Consider the following 20,172-nt stretch of genomic DNA (forward strand, 5'->3'; position numbering starts at 1 on the left):
GTAACATGATTAAATAAAATCTGTCCATATAGTCTCCCGTTACCACTCGTGGCTTACGCCTTCTATGTTTTTTATGTGTTTTATATTTCAATGTTTATATGCTGAGACTGAAATGAAACACTATCTTTATACATATATTTGGCTCGTTTTCTCATTAGGTGTGCTCTCATTCGCATAATCCGGAATATCCTCTTCTATCAACACGTAGGCCTATCATTGTCTCTATAATCCAATGTTAATTTGCTAACGGACGGGACATCAACATTTCTCTTAACTCATCTGTTTGGACCAAAGGTCGATAGAGGGGAGTTTCCATGTATATTCTCACGCCGTTATCATGATGACAGTTACCAGGTGAACAGAAGTATATATGCATAGTGACTAGCAGCAAATTAACACCAGGTGATTCAGCAAGTAGCACATCGTTGGGGGCATGAGGAGAGTAAGATCAACAAGTCTAAATCCACTCCATTCTCCAAGTGATGGAATCAATCAACATTCAATCAGCTTGTCTATCCTGAACGTTGTACATCGAAATGCCCTTCTATGCAATAAACAGGGAGTTGTTATCACATCAGTGGTATGTTTCGTTGTGTATCCCCATACTGTTTACTGCAGTATAAGTGAAATCTGCTTCACTTTGCGAATGGCCAATCTTTTGAAGTTGATTTAAGTTCTACTTAAGTAAACTGCTACCTAACAGATTAATCCCAGATTAAAACATCTCATTCCAAAGTCGTGTTTTCTATTTCAGGTACTAAGAAATACTGAATTTTTACATATTAGATATAAATCTATCGGTACCAGTTTGACGTGTCTGGTCATGAGTCAACTAACATAGTGATTATATATTTTTGACCATTACACGTGTCATTCACACGTCACGTTTGCCATTCTAATGTTCTCTGATCCATTTCATCATACAGCATTTATGTCATTCAATGTTTTGAAGCTCATATGAAAACATGAAAAATGTTACTGTTCCAGTTCCTTTTGAAGAGTGAAATTATTTTTGTTCTTGGAGGGTTCCATCCAATATAGTCATTATGGTTACAATCGGCCTGATTTTAATTAATACCTATCAAGTTATAGATGTTATACACGCGTGCATGCACACACACACACACACACACACACACAAAAAACATCCGTAATTTGTGAATTCTGTTCGGACGATAAAGAAATATCTAATTTGATAAGAATCACTCTATAAATTATCAAAAATGTGGAACAAACTTCCGTATACTACCATTTCAGAAACATTGCGATATTGACCATGGAATAATGTTAACAATATGCAACCAACCCAATGTAATACAATTACAATTTTCACCGCCTGTGCATACAACACTGTTGACGAATCTCTCAGGTGTGTTAGAGGCGATAATCACATCGCGACATGATTAACAAACCTACAGCTCAGCAGATTTTTATAACTTACCTTTTAATAAGAAAAACAAGATTTATGGATGTCTACTTCTTTATTGTGAATAACACGAAGTTTCGGAGCATATGCTTGCTCCTTCATCAGAGTGAAAATCAGGTCACAGTAATGCATTCCACTTCTTAATGCCCATCAAAGATTTAACTTACTTCCAGAGACTTCTTTAAGAGGCATAAGGCCAAGGCAGTAGGCCTTGTTAATTGGTGACTCTTAACTGCCTTGACTCACTCATCAATCAACAAGGGATTAGGTCCTGGGGCGTGCAAAGAACAATAATTTACCATCGCCCACCAGTTATCTCCCCTTGTGGACATTTCCAAAATTGTACATTTTTGGAAATCTCATATTTCCAAAATTGGAAACATTGTTCTTGAATATGTCATGCTTTTTGCATATTTCATGCAATTCGAACAGCAACTGTTTGACTGCGTTATTCCTTTTTAACACATCCTTGCACTTTGCTATTGCTAGAAGACTCTGAAAATTTACATAGGTAAATAGGTAAATACAGTTTTAGCACACAGCAAATACTTATATGTATTTCTTTTGCAACAATGAAGTTCTGTCCGTATTCTCAAAATAGTGTCGGCCCATAGGTTTTCACATGCAATTAAAATTGCATGCAGTACAGCAATTAATACTCCCTTGTTGTAACCCGTGTTAGGTGGTATAAACCTACACATGTCACTTGTCATCATTCACTTGATGGTCAGTTAATGAATTTATAACAGGTATAATTAGTGGTAACACCACTAAGATAACCCGACAAAGGTTCCCATTTGGCATTTCTTGTGTCTGGAGTAAATACTCAACAGTATAAACATCGATCAAAGGATTAACCCATACTTTTATCTTACACAGCGGATTTGTCAAAAGGTAGTGTTTATGTATGTACATTTACTAATCAATACTAAATACACTCTGTCGTGTCTGTGTCTGCGTAAAACAACTTCCATCTTTCAAAGGATTAACCGCCAAGACATGATTCCAATACATATTTAACTACGAGTAGAAAGTAGTTTTGCTTTTCTAACTTGATGAAAACAAACCATAATCTCATTAATTCTTTAACAGACTTTAGCCCGTCATGTTACAATTATTAAAAATGGCAGCGCACTGTCGCGAACATCCGCGAGTCTGAGAATAAATGCTATTTAGGTTTGTTTTCACCGAGTTACAAAATCAAACTACTTTCTACTGGTAGTACAATATGTATTTGATTGATGTCCAATAGGATTTGCGTGACATATCTTATATCATAACAATTTCTCTCGAGGAAGCGAGGTGGGTGTCAATATAACACTACTTACAATATTATTGTCACTTCCACCACGACCTCACTTCCGAGAAAGAAATCTTTATGCTTCAAGTTGTGTCATGGAAAATATGTTTGGTCATCAATCATATATATATTGTACTACAAGTAGTAAGTAGTTTGATTCTTTAACTTCCGCGAAGCGATCTGGACAAATGTAAGATATCGTTCCAAGCTTCCACAACGCTTGTTTCGCACTCACAAACATAACTCATTTACTAAATGATTTAGCACGAACTGCGGGGTCCGGTGGAAATTAGTGCATGGTGACACCATCATCGACCCCAGGACGGCAGCGCAACGATTGACAACAACGCAACGATTCGTTTTGCTTTGAGTAAGTTTCGTTGTTCAGACCATCCTTTAATGTTGGAATAAGGGCGAAAAGTAAATATAAAACAACATGAGTGATTCTACCCTCTGTGTATTGTACTTACCATTGAATCAGAGTACCAATTCTTTATTGAATGTTCATTATACTGTGATCTGAGAAACAGCCTTCTCCCACAATACTACATAAATAATCCATGTGAGAACATTGACAAAAGAGCGAAGTTTTGAATATAAATTATAAGATTAAATTAGACATTGTACACGTTAGCATACAGCTTAATATTATATGGCGCTGGATTGTATTTTCATCTTTATAATTGTAAAACGGGTCGGTGGCCCTTGTACGAGAATAACTCTCACTGACTAGATATAAGCTTATGATGATACATATTTAAACTCAACGTGACAAATTCACTTTTCACCCACAACATTGAACACTTAAAATGTGTTCACTGCAATTTCGAGTTAGTCAAGTCGATAATCCTTTCGTTAACCCCTTAAACAATCATTACTAAAACAACACCAATTGGGATAATCAATACCAATAGACTTCCTGATCTAGCAGAGAGCCACAATTGATACTTACGTATACTTGAGGGAAATATCAATACAATATTTTAAACTTTCAATTATATTTCTGTTACATTAAAAAACAGCTTTGTAAGCATTCAGTAATATGCATCACATTACATAATTTTGTTGTATCTATTGGCAGTGTAATCAGTAATATTTTCAGCATGTTAATGTGATAGCAAAGGCCATAAGCTGGTATATGTATGCAGTAACTAAAAATAACATTAGAGTTAACTATAGATTAACTACATATTGAGTTTAGTCATTTGCTTGTCTGAGTGAGTTAGTGATTCAGTGAGCAGAGAGAGAGAAGGGAGGGAGAGAGAGGTTGATAGAGATAGAGTGAGTAAGGAGTGAGAGCGAGTGAACCAGTCAGTCATCAGCGAGTCAAGTCAGTCAGTCAGTCGGACACTCAGTCAGTCAGTCAGTCCAGACAGTCTCTCAGTCAGTCAGTCAGTCATTTCACTCAGTCAGTGTGTCAGTAGCATTTCACCTGTGTGGCTGCATCCTGTAAATAATCAAGTCTGAACCAGGAAACTGACAGCAAGATCAGTGATCCACAACCGTAAGGTGATAATGAACACAATCAGCCTTGTCACTGAGCCTGAACACCCGATCCATTAACTCTCCACAGACTCTTACCACAGTCACAGGTTACTGGGCACCTTTACTACCCTGTAATTCTCTTCAGGACAATTATATTTACATTACAAACATATTCAGTGTGTGGTAATTTAGAGTACTGGCTAAATTCCACAGTCCACAAAAATGTATTCCATACAAAATACACACACCAGCTGAGCAGTGGGCAACTGATAATTTACTATAGACTGATCTCAAGAATGCTTGCTGACTTGGACCTTTCAAGTTCCATTTAACTCCATTCCATATGTTGAATGAGACCACCTCTGGTATAGTGGATAGAATGTCTATTCAGTGACAACTGTCGACTCAATGACAGTTGGTAGTTTGTACCCTGACTGTGTCATACAAGCTGCTACTTTATAGATGATATTTGTTGTTACCCTTGTTGTTACCCTTCCTGGCCCAGCATTAAGGGAAAATAACAAGGACTGGTTGCCTGAGAATCTGGATACAGTATGTTTGTGGTTTATTCATGACAAAACTATCTCAGTTACCTAAGTTAAAAAATCTAGCATTATTCTGACTATTATATGCACATACACAAAAGATGAAAAAAACCACTAATAAAAGTAACTATGTTTTTGTACAAATACATGTTGTGATGGTTTAAAATTCAAAGTTTAAAGAAGGAATCATGATGCTTGGAGTGTTTCTTTGAACTGAAAGTGAGAATACAGTTACTTCCCTTCCCATATTGATCTTGGTCATTAACTCAATATTTTATGGGGAAAACAAACAAAATTTTGTTATCAGACTTCTAAGCCAGGTTATACAAAAGAATAAAAGATTATAAAAAAGTTTATACAAAATCATGTCGGACTTAGGGACGGTATAGAATTCAGCCCTTAGACAACCAAAGGTGCATTTATTGCATACAACACGGTATAGTGGTGTATGTTCACAGCCAACACATAAGTCCATGCAGGAGCAATACCTGTGACAGCGGTGCTTACTTGACTGCTAGATTACACACTCAGTAGTCCATGAATGCCTGTGATGACTGGCCTGTAGTCTCCTGTACAGTCCAGGAGTGGAAGAGTCAGGTGCTATAATATAGCTAGCACTGGTCCCATGTGCTTTGTGTGAGTGGACGGCTCTGTGGATGGTTACATAGACAGCATGGGGATCTCTCGCTGCGGAGGAGGAGTTGTGTCACTTGGCTGATTCTCCTGCTGATTTACATCTTCAGTGATGTTACATCAGGTAGGACAACTCACTTAATTGAAATGACATATAAATAAATGTTGATGATTGGATTTAATTTTTTCATTGTAGGGATATAATTAATGTGTATGTTCACCCCTATGTGTCTGGTGATGTTTGGATGTGGGTTTATATACATGTTGAACATATACCCTGTAATGACAACTGAAATCAGTTCATGTTGAATGAGGCAGTGGGGTAGGCAATGGTTAATGGTTACAGCGCTTATTCATGGGGTAGCTTGAAGCTCGTCCCCTGGATTTCATTAAGCCCCTGGTGTCATGGGTACAAATATGTTAAGCCCATTTTCTGGTGTCCGCTGTGATAATGCTTGAATATTGCTAAAAGCAACATAAAACCATACTCACTCACACGTGCTGAAGGATATTTTCATTGGGGTATTCCATTGGAACAGCTCATGCAGTACTTTCTAAACCATAATTGTATAAGATCACAAATGCTTTCATAACCTATGGTATTCACAAGTAGTAACAGAGGTAGAAATCAGCAGGTATCAAGTTGATAAACACATTTTAATGAAAAAATCCCCCTAAAATAACTTCTCTTAACATGACAACAATCAAAATGGGTTTCCTGTTTTTATATACAGGTGCACACATCAAATTGCATTAAGTAGAGATCATCAGCGTCAAACTAACCTGCTGGGTATACAAGAGTACACATCCATGTTTGATGGTGTCTAAAGCTGTACAAACAACAAACAGTATTTTCATGGTGATGCATTTGATATGGTCATCACATACAGCTGTGTTTAGGACCTTGATATTGTTTCAAACACCAGTTTTAATCCAATTGTGATATTTTAGTCATTATACTGTCCTTCGCTGGCAGGTTTTTAAATAAGTATACATATGTTTATTATTAGTACATAACTTTTTGTCATCACAATATGGCTGAAATATTGCCGATGTGACGTTAAATATTAACTCACTCACTCACTCAAACACCAACATTTTGATAACATTAATAGTTATTTGACGAATCCCGTTTTCTTGGGTATCCATTCTTTGCCCATGCGCAACAACTAAACCAGGAAATGGTCATGAAACCACACAGTTTTAATTTATTAGAACAGTATTTTTTTAAGTCTCATGGAGAATCAGATGGGTATGTCTCCAGTCCTATTCAGCATCTACACATGATGAGGTGTACAAAATGAATGAGAATTTAGTGTAATGAAACACAGGAACCATCTTGATGGTTCTATATCTGAATTTACAAAACAAGCACCAACTGAATGAAAATTATCCCAGTTAGAATGCTGACACAATGAAATCTATCTTCAAAATGCAAATAATTGAGTGTCAGTTTCATGAATCATTTCCTCATTTAAACAATAATTAAACATATTCACATGGATGAAACAATTGTATCTAGATGTTTTCATCACCATTGTTACCTGTCATAAAGCTCCATTGGTGTCTATGTTTATAATATATAGGTGTCTATGTTTACAATATAAAATAGTGATAATGTCACAAAGGGTAGGTTTTACATGGATTGTCAGCAGAAGCCTTTGCTGATAATATCATTTCTATTTTCAGTCCTTAAACTTGAAAGACATGTGGTCTGGCATTACACACCATGAGCATTGTACTAGGTATTCAGAAAGATTTTTGGTCTCTTGACAGAACCTGGCAATTCCATTGTCTATGATGTCATCTACACATTACAGTTGATGAATGTGCCAAGGCATTGAAAGGAGTTGCATCCCTTATGTGGGCCATAGACTTGTGTGTTTGAATCCAAGATTCACCTTGGTTCTCATATAATTTGCATCATATGTTTGAGTGATGGTTTCACCTCATTGGAGGAAATATTTTAGTATCTTACACATCTTAAAACGTTTCAGAAAATCATCACATCATGCTTTCCCTTGGCATCAAGCTGACCTAACACGATGTGACTGAAAAAACAAGTTGCATACATTGCATTAAACAAAACTCACTCACAGTATGATGTTACTTTTGAAAGACATTATGGATATGCAATTGATTTTTCAATATTTGTGAACTTTACATTCATTACTTGGAAAATATTCCTGCCAATTGTACATTTTCAGTCAGTTGTACATTTTTATACATGTATACATATACCATTGTATTATTATGAAACTTATCAATACATGTTTGCCTGTACCATGAAATATGGAACAAAAATATATACAGAAAAATGTGGAAATATATCCCTGCCCTAAAGTATTGCATGAAATCAATGGTATAAGGCAGAGGTTTCAAATGTTAAAATGTCTAGGCATATAACACTACATGTCAATTCCAGCGGTAGGTATGAAAGAAAATATGTTTACCTCCTAAATGAAAACCCAATGTATCATATGTTTAAAGATTTGTATGAACAGAGGTGGTACTTGGATTAAATGGCCCACATCCATGGTGAAATGGTCAGACTTTACTGAGAGGAAAAATGTTGGTTTCTTGATTCTCTGACCATGTCATACCAGAAGACATTCAAAGATGGAACTTGTTGTTCAGTAACCCTTCCAGGCAGAAGACATCATTACAACAATACTGAGTAGAATAATGCAAGCAGCCACACATATTTGCAGTTTGCACACCCTCATCCTATTGCCAGTTTACCTCACCTCACCCTATTGCCAGTTTACCTCACCTCATCCTATTGCCAGTTTACCTCACCTCATCCTATTGCCAGTTTACCTCACCTCATCCTATTGCCAGTTTACTCTCACCTCATCCTATTGCCAGTTTACCTCACCTCATCCTATTGCCAGTTTACCTCACCTCATCCTATTGCCAGTTTACCTCACCTCATCCTATTGCCAGTTTACCTCACCTCATCCCATTGCCAGTTTACCTCACCTCACCCTATTACCAGTTTACTTCACCTCATCCTATTGCCAGTTTCATCTCTCACCTCATATTGCCAGTTTACTCTCACCATCCCATTGCCAGTTTCACCTCACCTATTACCAGTTTACCCCACCTCATCCTATTGCCAGTTTTTCACCTCATCCCACTGCCAGTTTCACCCTATTGCCAGTTCCCACCTCACCCTATTGCCCTCACCTCACCCTATTGCCAGTTTACCTCACCTCATCCTATTGCCAGTTTACCTCACCTCATCCTATTGCCAGTTTACCTCACCTCATCCTATTGCCAGTTTACCTCACCTCATCCTATTGCCAGTTTACCTTCACCTCATCCTATTGCCAGTTTACCTCACCTCATCCTATTGATAGTTTACCTCACCTCACCCTATTGATAGTTTCTGAAGAGGAGATGGATTTGTCACTGGCAATGGGGAAGTATTGTGATTAAAGTATTCCTTCAGACCAAAGTTTGATGTCACGTATGGGTCATATATGTAAAGCCCATTTCTGGTGCTCCTCACCATTACTATTGCTAAATGTGGCTAAACACCATACTCACTTACTCCTTCATGAAAAAACCCCAGCTTAACTTAAATTGATGACACATGTGGCCCAAAACTTAATTATTCCTAAAGAAATGTGATGTACACGAGAGACCTTCCGCACTCACCATATCCCACTGGATTGGATATATTATGCAAGATTTTCCATTTCAATAACATGCATCAAAATGCCTATTTGCCACACCACCAAACTGTCCCTATCCCTTAATTTTTATGCAAGCATTGAGTCATGTTAAGTTCTGTGTAAATTTTGATTAAAACTTATATTACACAGCTCTAAACCTCCAGCATTTGGGAAATTGTAAATATTGTCTTGGCTTGACTGTTATTGACATACAATAACCAAGGTGATATATGTTTCACCATATCTTACTCAGTGTTTTAATCATACTCTTGATAGTGGTAAATTTCCATCTTGTTGGGGTATAGCATTATTTGTCCTGTTCATAAGTCTGGTTGCAGAGGTGATACTAATAATTACAGAGGAATTTCTCTCATAGATTCTACTTGTAAAGTGTTTATGTCTATTCTTAATCGTCGCCTTCAACTATGGTGTGACGTTCATGATATTATCAATGAATCACAGGCTGGTTTCAGGGCTGATTATTCAACAATTGACCAAATTTTTCCATTGCAGTCCTTAATTAAAAAATATATTAGCAAAAAAAGGGGTAGAATTTATTGTCTCTTTGTAGACTTTGCCTAGGCTTTTGATACTCTAAGACTTGATGTTCTTCTAAAGTCACTCTACGAAGCTGGTATACGAGGTAAATTTCTTATGTCGTTAACATCTATGTATAGTTCTTTATCAGCTTCAGTCAGGACATCTAAGGGTGTATCAAAAAGGTTTTTTGTGTGTGTAAAATCGGTACTCGTCAAGGCTGTGCTTTGAGCCCTCAGATTTTTACTATTTTCATAAATAAGTTATGCAGTCTTATGAAGTTGGAAGGTGGTCAAGGTATTACAGTTTCTTCTTCTATTAGCAATCTCTGCTCTCTTATGTTTGCTGATGATGTGTCAGCAATAGTTGACACCTGTGCACAGTTGCAAAAAAAGATTAATGTACCTGGTAAATTTCATGAGTAAACTGGTGAGCGTGAATTTAAAGAAAACCAAGATCATTGTGTTTAGAAATCGTGGTCCCTTGCGCTCATATGAAAATTGGTTTTATAATGGTAAGGCTATTGATACTGTGTCATTTCACAAGTACCTTGGAATTATGTTCACTCCTAAATTATCCTGGAGTAAAGGTACATCTTGCCTTGCATCACAAGCTAATACGGCAATATTCTCTGTTAACAATTTCCAAAGGAAACTTGGCAGCATTAATTGTACAGATTTATTTAAGATTTTTGATTGTATGATATCATCCATCCTATGTTATGGGTCTGAAATATGGGGCACATCCTACTGTAATACTATTGAATCTGTCCATATTAAATTTTGTAAATATGTTTTGAAACTTTGAAAATGCACCTGTAACAATATGGCCTTGGGAGAATGTGGAAGAGTGTCTTTACAGTTTACTTATAATACAACCAATGCAGTGAAATACTGGTGTAGACTTCTAAACATGCCTGACTATAGATTACAACAATGTTATAGAAAACAATGTTAACTTATGCTATTATCTTTAGACAGGGTAGGGCAAAATTCATGGGCAACTGAAATTAATAATATTCTTTTTCAATTTGGTTTTGGATTTGTTTGGATAAGCCAGGATATTGGTGATTACAAAATCTTTGTTGAATCATTTAAACAGAGATTACATGATAATTTATTCCAGTCTTGGCAATCATCTTTGGATAGGTGTGAGCCATAAATGTTTTTTACTACAAGCAATTCAAATCTTTCTTAAATGTAGAGCACTACTTGATCAATTATGATATCCCTCAATATTAAAAATTATGTAAGCCCGATTTTGGTGTTGTAATTTTAAACTAGCAGTTGAAACTGGTAGATACATTAATGTTGCATATAATGAAAGGCATTGCCTGCTTTGCAAATTAAATGGTATCTTCGCTGTTGAAGATGAATGGCATGTGTTTTATATCTGTGATGCATATCAGAAATAAGTACATATCAAAATATTTTAGTAAATGTCCATCAATTATTAATTTTATATCTATATTACAGAGGAAAAATATTATGTAAATATATATGTATATATTTGGGCCGGAGACCAATAACTGAAATATGTTATTCTGTTATGTTATGTTTCCAGATAGGGGAGAGTCTTTTCTTTCATGACCTTCCACACAAAGACAATACACAAAAGCAATGTATATTTATTTATGTATTGTCTATTGCTGCATGACCCTTGAAAAATATGTATGTCATATTTTTATGATCCTCCGCTAAAGACCTTTTTTAGGTTGACCCTGACCCCTCATTCCCTCTCTGCCTGAGGTAGCAAATACCACAAACTACCAAGGACCTACTAATGATACTGCTTTTCTATCCCTACTGAGACTATATTCTGACAATTCATTTAAACTTTCACAACTTTATTTGCTTCAGCAAACTCAACATTGTGTTTGTGAATATAGCTATTTTATCCACATTACAGAAGTAAAAATAACATCACATATAACTAGACCCACATTGCAAAGATAGTGTATATATATACCATTGATGATGTTTCTACTTTCTACCAAGGACTACCGGTACAGACATGCTCCTCAGGGACAGAGACCAGCTCCACTCCAATCCTGCTGGATGTGTCTAACACACAGATCAACACTGAGGGAGGGATGTGTTCCTGTAGACTGACTGTGACACAGACAACACAGGTGGATATGTTTGCTTTCGGCTGGACACCACAGTGTGATACATACATGACTATACCAAAGCAAAGTGGAGGACAAGTACACAGTGTACAAATGGTGTTGTTCAAACTCCACCTGCACAGACTCACACCCGTCACTACCGGTGAGGAGATATGGATCCTGGTGGTGGCTACAAAACCTGGAGCCAGAGGACTGTCAGGACAGCTGCAGTTTAAGGTGAAGCAGCCATCAGGTGAGGAGATATTGTCAAAAGTGTAAAGGCTAAAACACAAACTGATGTTGTTTGACATCAAAAGTGTCCTTATGATATTCATAATGGTACAGATGTCTATACTCCATTTACTTAAAGGTATGATAACAAACAAACATGAAGTATTGGAACACACACAATAAACAACATTTAGATTTCAACAATACACACAACACACACAGACACACACACACACACACACACACAAACACACACACACATATATATATATATATGAATCTGATCACATGCAGTTGAACTCCTATGCTTTTAACATACCATATACTGCTGTCTATAAAATTACCCCACATATAAGGCAACACAACCTGTAAAAGCTTCTGATTAATGCTAATTAATACATCCTGTCCATAAAGACAGAGTCAATACTGTTACACTAAAAGACAAGATACCCTAAATCTGATTCAAGTTGTATTAAAATTCAGCTAAAGGAATCTAATATCTTTTTCATTTCAACTTTCTGGAAATTAATTTCCCATTATGTAGAGCAATATTCCAGCACCTTGGGCTTTCAGTGCTTACTTTTCATGACTTTTGAGGTACAATTGAGCACCCTCTCTCACGCAGGTTTCAGTTAGCATCATATGACCCTTGCTTTATCAAGGTTAAATTGCAATGATGTATATTTCAAATTTGACACTTCAGTGAGTAAAATTGATGTCAAATACAATTCTCTATTTTGATGGGGTTTTTTTTCAGGTTATCAGTAGATTTGTGTTTAAATGTACTTGCGCTACATGCCATTGGTGGGTCAGGATAGGCTCATCCTTTCATGGAAAGCTGGTATCTACATTAGTTCTTAGATAATCATAAAAACCTGCTCATTAATCATAAAAACCTGCTCATGACAAGTCAGAATCATTAGAATCCACAATCTGTTCACATTGGTGCTGCAATTAACCAATCAACATCCCAAGGCTGTACTGGGTTCGATTCCCCACATGGGTACAACATGTGAAGCCCGCTTCTGGTGTCCCCCGCCATGATATGGCTGGAATATTGCTAAAAGCGGTGTAAAACCATACTCACTCACTCCAAGACTGTATGTTTCATGTAACAAAATTTCGTTCATAACCCTGGAAACAATGTAACTTAATCAGTGACCTCTTGAGGATTGTGATGATCTTGTATTGTTAGAATATTATTTCTGCACATATCAGGATGTATTACTTCTCATTTCAATGTTGTATGTCTTCATACAATTTACATTCTGAATAACCTAAATACACTTTCTCTCCCCACTGCATTAGCCCAGCTTACCATTGAGTGTTTTGAGCCAAACACCAACAGTTCTACAACAACTCCCACAACAGCATCACCTACAACAACACCAGTACCAACAACAACAACAGTTCCAACAACCACAGTAACAAGCATGATGACAGCATCAACAAGGTCAACAACAAGTACAGAAAAACATTCTGTCACAAGTCCAACAGACAGCACACCTCAAGTACAGACCACTTCTGGTGCTGCCACAGGAGACACTTCTACTAGTTCATCAGCTGAAGTTACTTCTGGGTCAGCTGCAACACCAGCAGGAACTACTCAAGCTTCTTCTCCTACTCAAGGTGCCATTACAGACAATAAGGGCTTCCCAGGTATGTATGCTTTCCAAAGTTCCACACTGGCTCTCTCACTGACTTCAGAGATTGATTAAAAAGAGGAGTGTTACTTCAAGTACTATCATGAAACAGTTCGGAAAATACTACCATCGAAGTTACAAGTTAATGTGGGTGTCTTTCGTAACTGACAGGTTAGTCTGTTAAACATATGCATTTAATAACAAATAGTGCGGAAGTGCTGAGAATCATAAATGTAAATGCTATGATTCAAGCAGACCAAAAGATGCAACCTTGTACACAATATTAGGGCGTCTGTAATAAATTCTGTGTTTCTCATCTGCCGCCGCCCATAAAAGTTCCACCCGCCCATACAATAAAAAAAACTTTTTTATTTCTAAACTATGTGCCGACCATTCTCATTTGTACACCGCCCATTGAAAAAATAATGTTTCACAACAAGTAAAAATAAAAATTGAGCTTAACATGTATTAAATTTCATTAAAAACAAACAAACAAATCTTCAGCAGGTATTCAAATGGAAGCAACTAGTTGCATCTTTACTCCCTGTCACGATTTAGGATTCAATTCCACTAATGTATACGATCCGGCAATGTTAGGAGTTCCCATTTTCACTTGCAAATATGCAGTCAACTCCACAATATCGTGTGTATGTTCACTGGTAGGGAACTTGGTTACAGTGAGAGTGGAGTCTATCTGACTTTTGCTACAGAAACTTTATGATTTGTCACTGAGTCTTTGCAATGATATGTGTTATAATACGATAAAATGATAATCATAACTATAGTTTGTGGTATTAAAGACTATATTTTTCCATATCAACACATGATATCATCTTGCAACTTGATAATTTACTTTGATAAATCTAACAATAGCATAGATATCATTTTTATCATAATTTGCAATGAAAGTCATTTTGATAATATATATGAATAAAACATCAAAATTAACAACCCACGAAGGACAAAATATTCACAACAAATAATGTCAAGTTTTCCACATGAAGTTGTGTCATATATATCAATATTTCAACATTAATTTCCCTAAAATGATATTTTAGAAATGTCTTTACCTCTGGTAACAGAGAATGTGGCAAGTGGCTTTTTAAAATAATTTTGAACCCCTGAGTGTGCATCATGTACAGTTCTCCAGTTTTTAAATTCTTAAAGCATGTCTATGTAACATTTTTAATGAGTACCTGCAAGTGATTGCAAGTCACAATATTATTACCTCTGGAAATGGAACACATACAAATAGATCGTACAAAGCCACATTCACAATACTTAACTCACATAGTTTGTACAAAAACAATTATTTTCAGAAAATGATTTTGAGGCTGATTGTAATCTACACATTGTTGTAGATTATGATGACTATCTGTTAGTCATAAATATAGTATAGTGTTGTCTCATGTAACACAATATGTGAATAAACACTACAGGCTTGAAGAATAGACTGTAGTTTTACATCCCTGTTCATGTGGTGATTCATGGCTATTTTAATCCCACAAGTGGATTCATTAGATTGGTTTTTACTGAACTATATAAATATTCAGGAATATTGAAGTATATCTATGGATAGAGAAAACTATGCGAAAAAGGAAGGTACTGGTATGACAGGTCTGCCTTACAGCAAGTTTTGTGCCAGGAGAATTTCACCAAAAGTGAACCGATTCTGCACAATTCTATATTAAGGAATCTGCGCAAATTCATATGCTTCATGATGAAACTAAGGTTCAGTTGTTAACTAAAGGACCATTCACATCATCGGGACTGGTGGAAGCTCTGCTGTACCAGTCTCTCAGATTATTGGAATTGCAAGGGGCACACTTTATTGTCTTTACGGTGATTCCCAATGCATTTGGGGAGTATACATTCATATTTGAATATTCAATTTTTTGTTTCGTTTATTTTTTTTTCGCTCGCTCACCCACCCCAATCTGGGAACAGTCAGGTGATGAGAAACACAGAATTAAATACGGACGCCCTTAATCAGATGAACATTTTTCAGGAAAATCTGATATTACCATTAGATATTTCTTAAAGCAAATGTGCACTCACTTCAGCACTGGACTGGCCAAACAAAGACTTCTGTTTCAAGGTTAAACTAAAACATATATAAAACAGTCCAAACTTGCAATAATAGTTTCATATATTGAATATTTGCATCACATTACAAATTAGATAGCAAAATGAATACTCTACCTATCTCTAACTCACTGTCACAAGATAGTCAGCAGAATATACAATGTAAAATGTTTAAACAAGATACTTGTTTATAATGTTGTTGATTGAAAGAAAACTGTAATGAAAGAATCACAGAAAATGAATGTCATTGTCAACACTTTATATACCAGTAGTTTGAAATGATCACGTCAATAACTTATTTGTTAGAATTGTTTCTTTTGTCCTGTGAAAGAAGAGGTGTAAATAACTTTGAAGCATGGCTGTTTTCTTCACAGTGGCTGCAGTAGCAGGTGGTATTGGAGGAGGTCTGATTCTCATCCTCATCATCATCATAGCTGTCACTTGCTACAGGTCAGATGAATCATATTGTTTACTGCAGTATACACTTTATGACTCCCTTCTTCACAGACATGAAGGTGACTAGTTATCCGTATTTCAGATATGAACATCTGTATATATTCTGCAAAAGTCATATTGACTTGTTGGAATTCAGTATAATCTGATAAGGTCCCCCTCCCATCCCCCATACTATGCTACTTTTTTTCTCTAAGTTGATAATTCATCCTTGCATGAAAATATGAATCTCTCCGAAAGTATACATATATACAAAATGTATCATTCATGAAATAAATTCAAAATCATCTAAATATTTGATGTGTCCAGATAGTTATGTACCAGCAAACACATGCTTTATCTATTTTTCATTTTCTTTGACCTTCATATGTGAAAATTGTCTGTTTTGACAGGAGAAAACAGGATAATGATCCAAGGATTCTGGAAGACATCCCAAGTACAAACAAACAACACAGTGGCTATGTGAACCATTCCTATGAAAATGAGGAACCTGTAACCCAAGGAAATGTTCTCTACCATTCTTGCGGAGCATATGACAAGCAGCCTGAAGAACAGGCACTTGGTAAGGAAGAAGACAACATCCAGAAACAAGAATCATCCCCTGTCTCAGGAGCTCCCCCAGGTGAAGGTGGTGATGGGATGAAACATCCAGGTGCTGATGCTGATCCAGGACCTGCCCTAGTGTCCAGTGATGTCTCTGACATGTATGCAGCTGTGGATGAAGTTCAGGCTGGAAATCCTGTGCTAGTTGACAATGACATGTATGCTACTGCTGATGGAATTGCCCAAGAACAACCATCAGGGTTAAATAGCACTCTTGGCCTGTATGCAGTTGTGAATTATCCTGATGAACCAGCTGCAGCAACAGAAGAACCCAAATCACAGGATGGTATTGTTAGTCCATCAGGAGATATCTATGCTGTTGTGGACAAGTCGAAGCCTGGAGAACAACCTACAGAAACAGATGAACCTGGTTCACAGGAAGGCATTGTCAGTCCATCTGGGGACATCTATGCTGTTGTAAATAAGTCAAAGTCGGTTGATGATTCTGCAACTGATGATGTGTATGCTGTTGTAGACAAATCCAGAAAACATGGATCCATGGATCAAGATGGTTCTGGTCAGGAAGGCGATTTATCAACTGATGACCAGGAAGCAGCTCTCAGCATGATGAACTCTGCATTAGAGGAAGGGCTGGATGATACTGCACCACCAGCATCTCCAACAATCCAGTCTACTGACCTCTAGGGACTGACATGTGCTCCTAATATACTCTGATATGTGCTTTTGTGCTCAAACATGAAGTAGCTGTTTCCAGGATTAGTTCAGGCAACTTTTGAGTACACTTTATGAAATCAGTCAAGTTGGTTGTGCTTGAAATGAAGACATTTTATTTTGGTTTAAAAGGGATACTATTAGCAATGTCAAAATATACATGAAGCTTTGTTGATCTGAAAATGTGTAATACTGTGACTTAGAGAAGGGGTCAGTCGGCCCTGTTGTATGCCATGATGCAACTTACTGTTAAGAGTTGTGTCCCCTTGCTGCCTGTATTTTCTGGTTGTGGGTCCAAAATTGTTAACTTCTCCATTCATAGGCTTTTATCTGTTTGCAGTATATTTATTACATGTTTCACCAAAGTAGTATACATTGTATGTCCACATCATTGTGAACTTCACATAAACTGATACACACCACTGTGACAGTGTTTCCATCTCACTCATGCACATTGCCCAACATTTATATCTGAATGGTCACCTCTGCTTGTTATCTTACAAATTAGACAAATCATTGTAGAGGCACAAGAAATACTTGGTTTAAAAAGGTAGACACATATCTACTTGATCAGGTACAAAATATCTAGGCATATTTTCTGATCTTGTTTAAAAAGTTCACCTTGGCAATCTGTTATAAATATTAAATACAGTCAAAAGCCATTGTGTTGAAGTTGAAGGGGCCTCCATAAATACTTCAAGCTATCCAGTGTCGACATAACCACAATATGATGACTAAATTAGGATATACACTGGCCAAGCTGTTAGATCGACAGTTGACAAGTGATAAATGACACTGTCCCAGTTCCATGGCGTGACCACAGGTCTGATAAATGAAAACTCAGTAAGAGCTGTAAACATAACAGGAAGAAAAAAACATTGACAGACAGGAGATCATGTTACACCAAACAATGAAAAATATATATATACCACAGCTTACAAGAAAGAAAACACCAGGGAAAAATAAATGTATTTTTTTCACAATGTGCAGAATATTCATCAATAAATTCAGATCATAACCAACAATAGGCAAAAGGGACTGTCATGAGAAGAATAACTGCCATTTACATAAAATAATTTAAAAACACAAAATGAACTTGCAGTTTTAAGTAATAGGCAAGAAGAATAAAGCAAAATTTCCAATAAAAGAGATGCATTTAAACTGATGAATAATATCCCTTTATGCTTGCCATGTGATAATGTTGTGATATCCTATACCAGATGTGGGAAAGATCCGGGTGATACACATGAGATATATAGGTTCAGCTCCTGCCACAAGGTAATTACCCTGGATATGCTTGACAGGAGACAATAGTTAATGGTGTGAACACCAGGAACATTATAGATGCAGCCTGTGACATTCAGATGATGATCTATGTTTCTACAACAGGAACTAGGACATATGAATTGATCATGGTTGGAACAGTGTATGGGTCGACTAACACTTTGTTTCTGAAAATATATCATTTTGACAGACACAAATTACTCTGTTTAAATTTAAATGGAGGGCATGGTTTAAAGGGCTGGGAAGTATCTAGACCTGCTTCATTTAGGACTTTTGGGCAAGAAAATGATATGGTTCACAGACTGTAAGACAGACTTTTGTACAAGGTACAGTATGTCGTCACAGGGTCTGGAGACATATAATGGAGGTTCAAAATTGGCTTGTTTATATTATGAACTATGTCCTTGAACTGAACCTGAAATTCACCTCTACATTAATATATTTCCTTTGTATAATGCACGTTTGAGTATATACACACCATGAATAAGGGAACAAAATATTGTCACAGGGGTTGGACACATATTTATGGAGTTTATAAATTGGCTGGGTAAGGTATGCAGGGCTCCAGATAATTATTTTGACTCATGGGTATTTCACTCCTCAAAATTAAAATTGAGGAGTAAAATACCTAATGGAATTAAAAGGAGGCATATTTCACTCCACGAGTTTCTTTTGGTTAGTCATTTTTACTGCAGACGACAGGAAATAAAGGAGAGTGCAAGTAGAGCTATTGCACATTAAATATTTTCCTACGCTGGTTGAGGGCCAGCACATAATCTACAGTAGCCAAAAAGCTGTATTACTACTGATATGGACCGGGAACTCTGTTATTTCAGTTGAAGGGCTAACTTTTCAAAAAATATAACTTTTGAATAAACATTGTTCCATTCGTCACAGTGATCTTATGTCAGGGGATATGATTTCTGATCATCTTAGTAATCTGGTGTTAAAGTATGGGATTTCTGAACCCCTTTGTGAAATGTTGAAGCATGGGATTTGTGATGATCTTAGTGAGCACATCCCTTTGTGATGAACGTGATCCACACATAATCAATGTAAATGAGAAATTTATGATAAAGTGAAAATTAGGCAAAATTTTCCTTGTTTCTAAACTGAAATCTGTTGATTCAAGATTCATAGAGCTGGCCATGGTACATATGCATGACATATCTTCAATGAATCAAGTAGTCATGCTCGATGACATTCATTTAGTATCATCATGCCTAGCTTTGTGAGTCAGGTCATTAGAGGACTTGATTTTATATTTGTGCTGATTAGGGCTGCAACGATTCACCAAGACCTCGATTCGATTCAATTCAATATCGAACCCTTGATTCGATAATTTTCGATTTGATTCTTCATACAAGTAAAAACTTCAAATTTCATTTAACTCTCAGAATTGGCTTTTTTAGCGTGAAATCCATCATCACCTTGGCGATGTCTACTAACAACAATTCTCATTGGATAATTAGCTGGTGTCTGTGTACA

General features: G+C 36.6%; 1 protein-coding gene across 1 annotated transcript; it reads left to right on the forward strand.

Annotated features, from left to right (window-relative positions):
- The first annotated feature begins 5,196 nt into the window (after positions 1 to 5,196).
- On the forward strand, positions 5,197 to 19,087 carry LOC124290024. Its single transcript, XM_046726710.1, has 5 exons — positions 5,197 to 5,513; positions 11,604 to 11,966; positions 13,253 to 13,603; positions 16,047 to 16,122; positions 16,518 to 19,087. The coding sequence occupies exons 2-5, from the start codon at positions 11,699 to 11,701 to the stop codon at positions 17,371 to 17,373; spliced, it is 1,551 nt and encodes a 516-aa protein (XP_046582666.1). The 5' UTR covers positions 5,197 to 5,513; positions 11,604 to 11,698; the 3' UTR covers positions 17,374 to 19,087.
- The last annotated feature ends 1,085 nt before the right edge of the window (positions 19,088 to 20,172 follow it).

The sequence above is a fragment of the Haliotis rubra genome, unplaced genomic scaffold (assembly GCF_003918875.1).
Source record: "Haliotis rubra isolate DU_JTF1 unplaced genomic scaffold, ASM391887v1 Scf1120, whole genome shotgun sequence".
Classification (NCBI taxonomy): Eukaryota; Metazoa; Mollusca; class Gastropoda; order Lepetellida; family Haliotidae; genus Haliotis; species Haliotis rubra.

Bases quoted from the DNA above. Each gene is read 5' to 3' on its own strand.
- LOC124290024 (XM_046726710.1), top strand. From the start codon at position 11,699: ATGTGTTCCTGTAGACTGACTGTGACACAGACAACACAGGTGGATATG. The intron at 13,604-16,046 runs GTATGTATGCTT...TTTTCTTCACAG, and splicing joins AGACAATAAGGGCTTCCCAG to TGGCTGCAGTAGCAGGTGGT. The intron at 16,123-16,517 runs GTCAGATGAATC...CTGTTTTGACAG, and splicing joins ATAGCTGTCACTTGCTACAG to GAGAAAACAGGATAATGATC.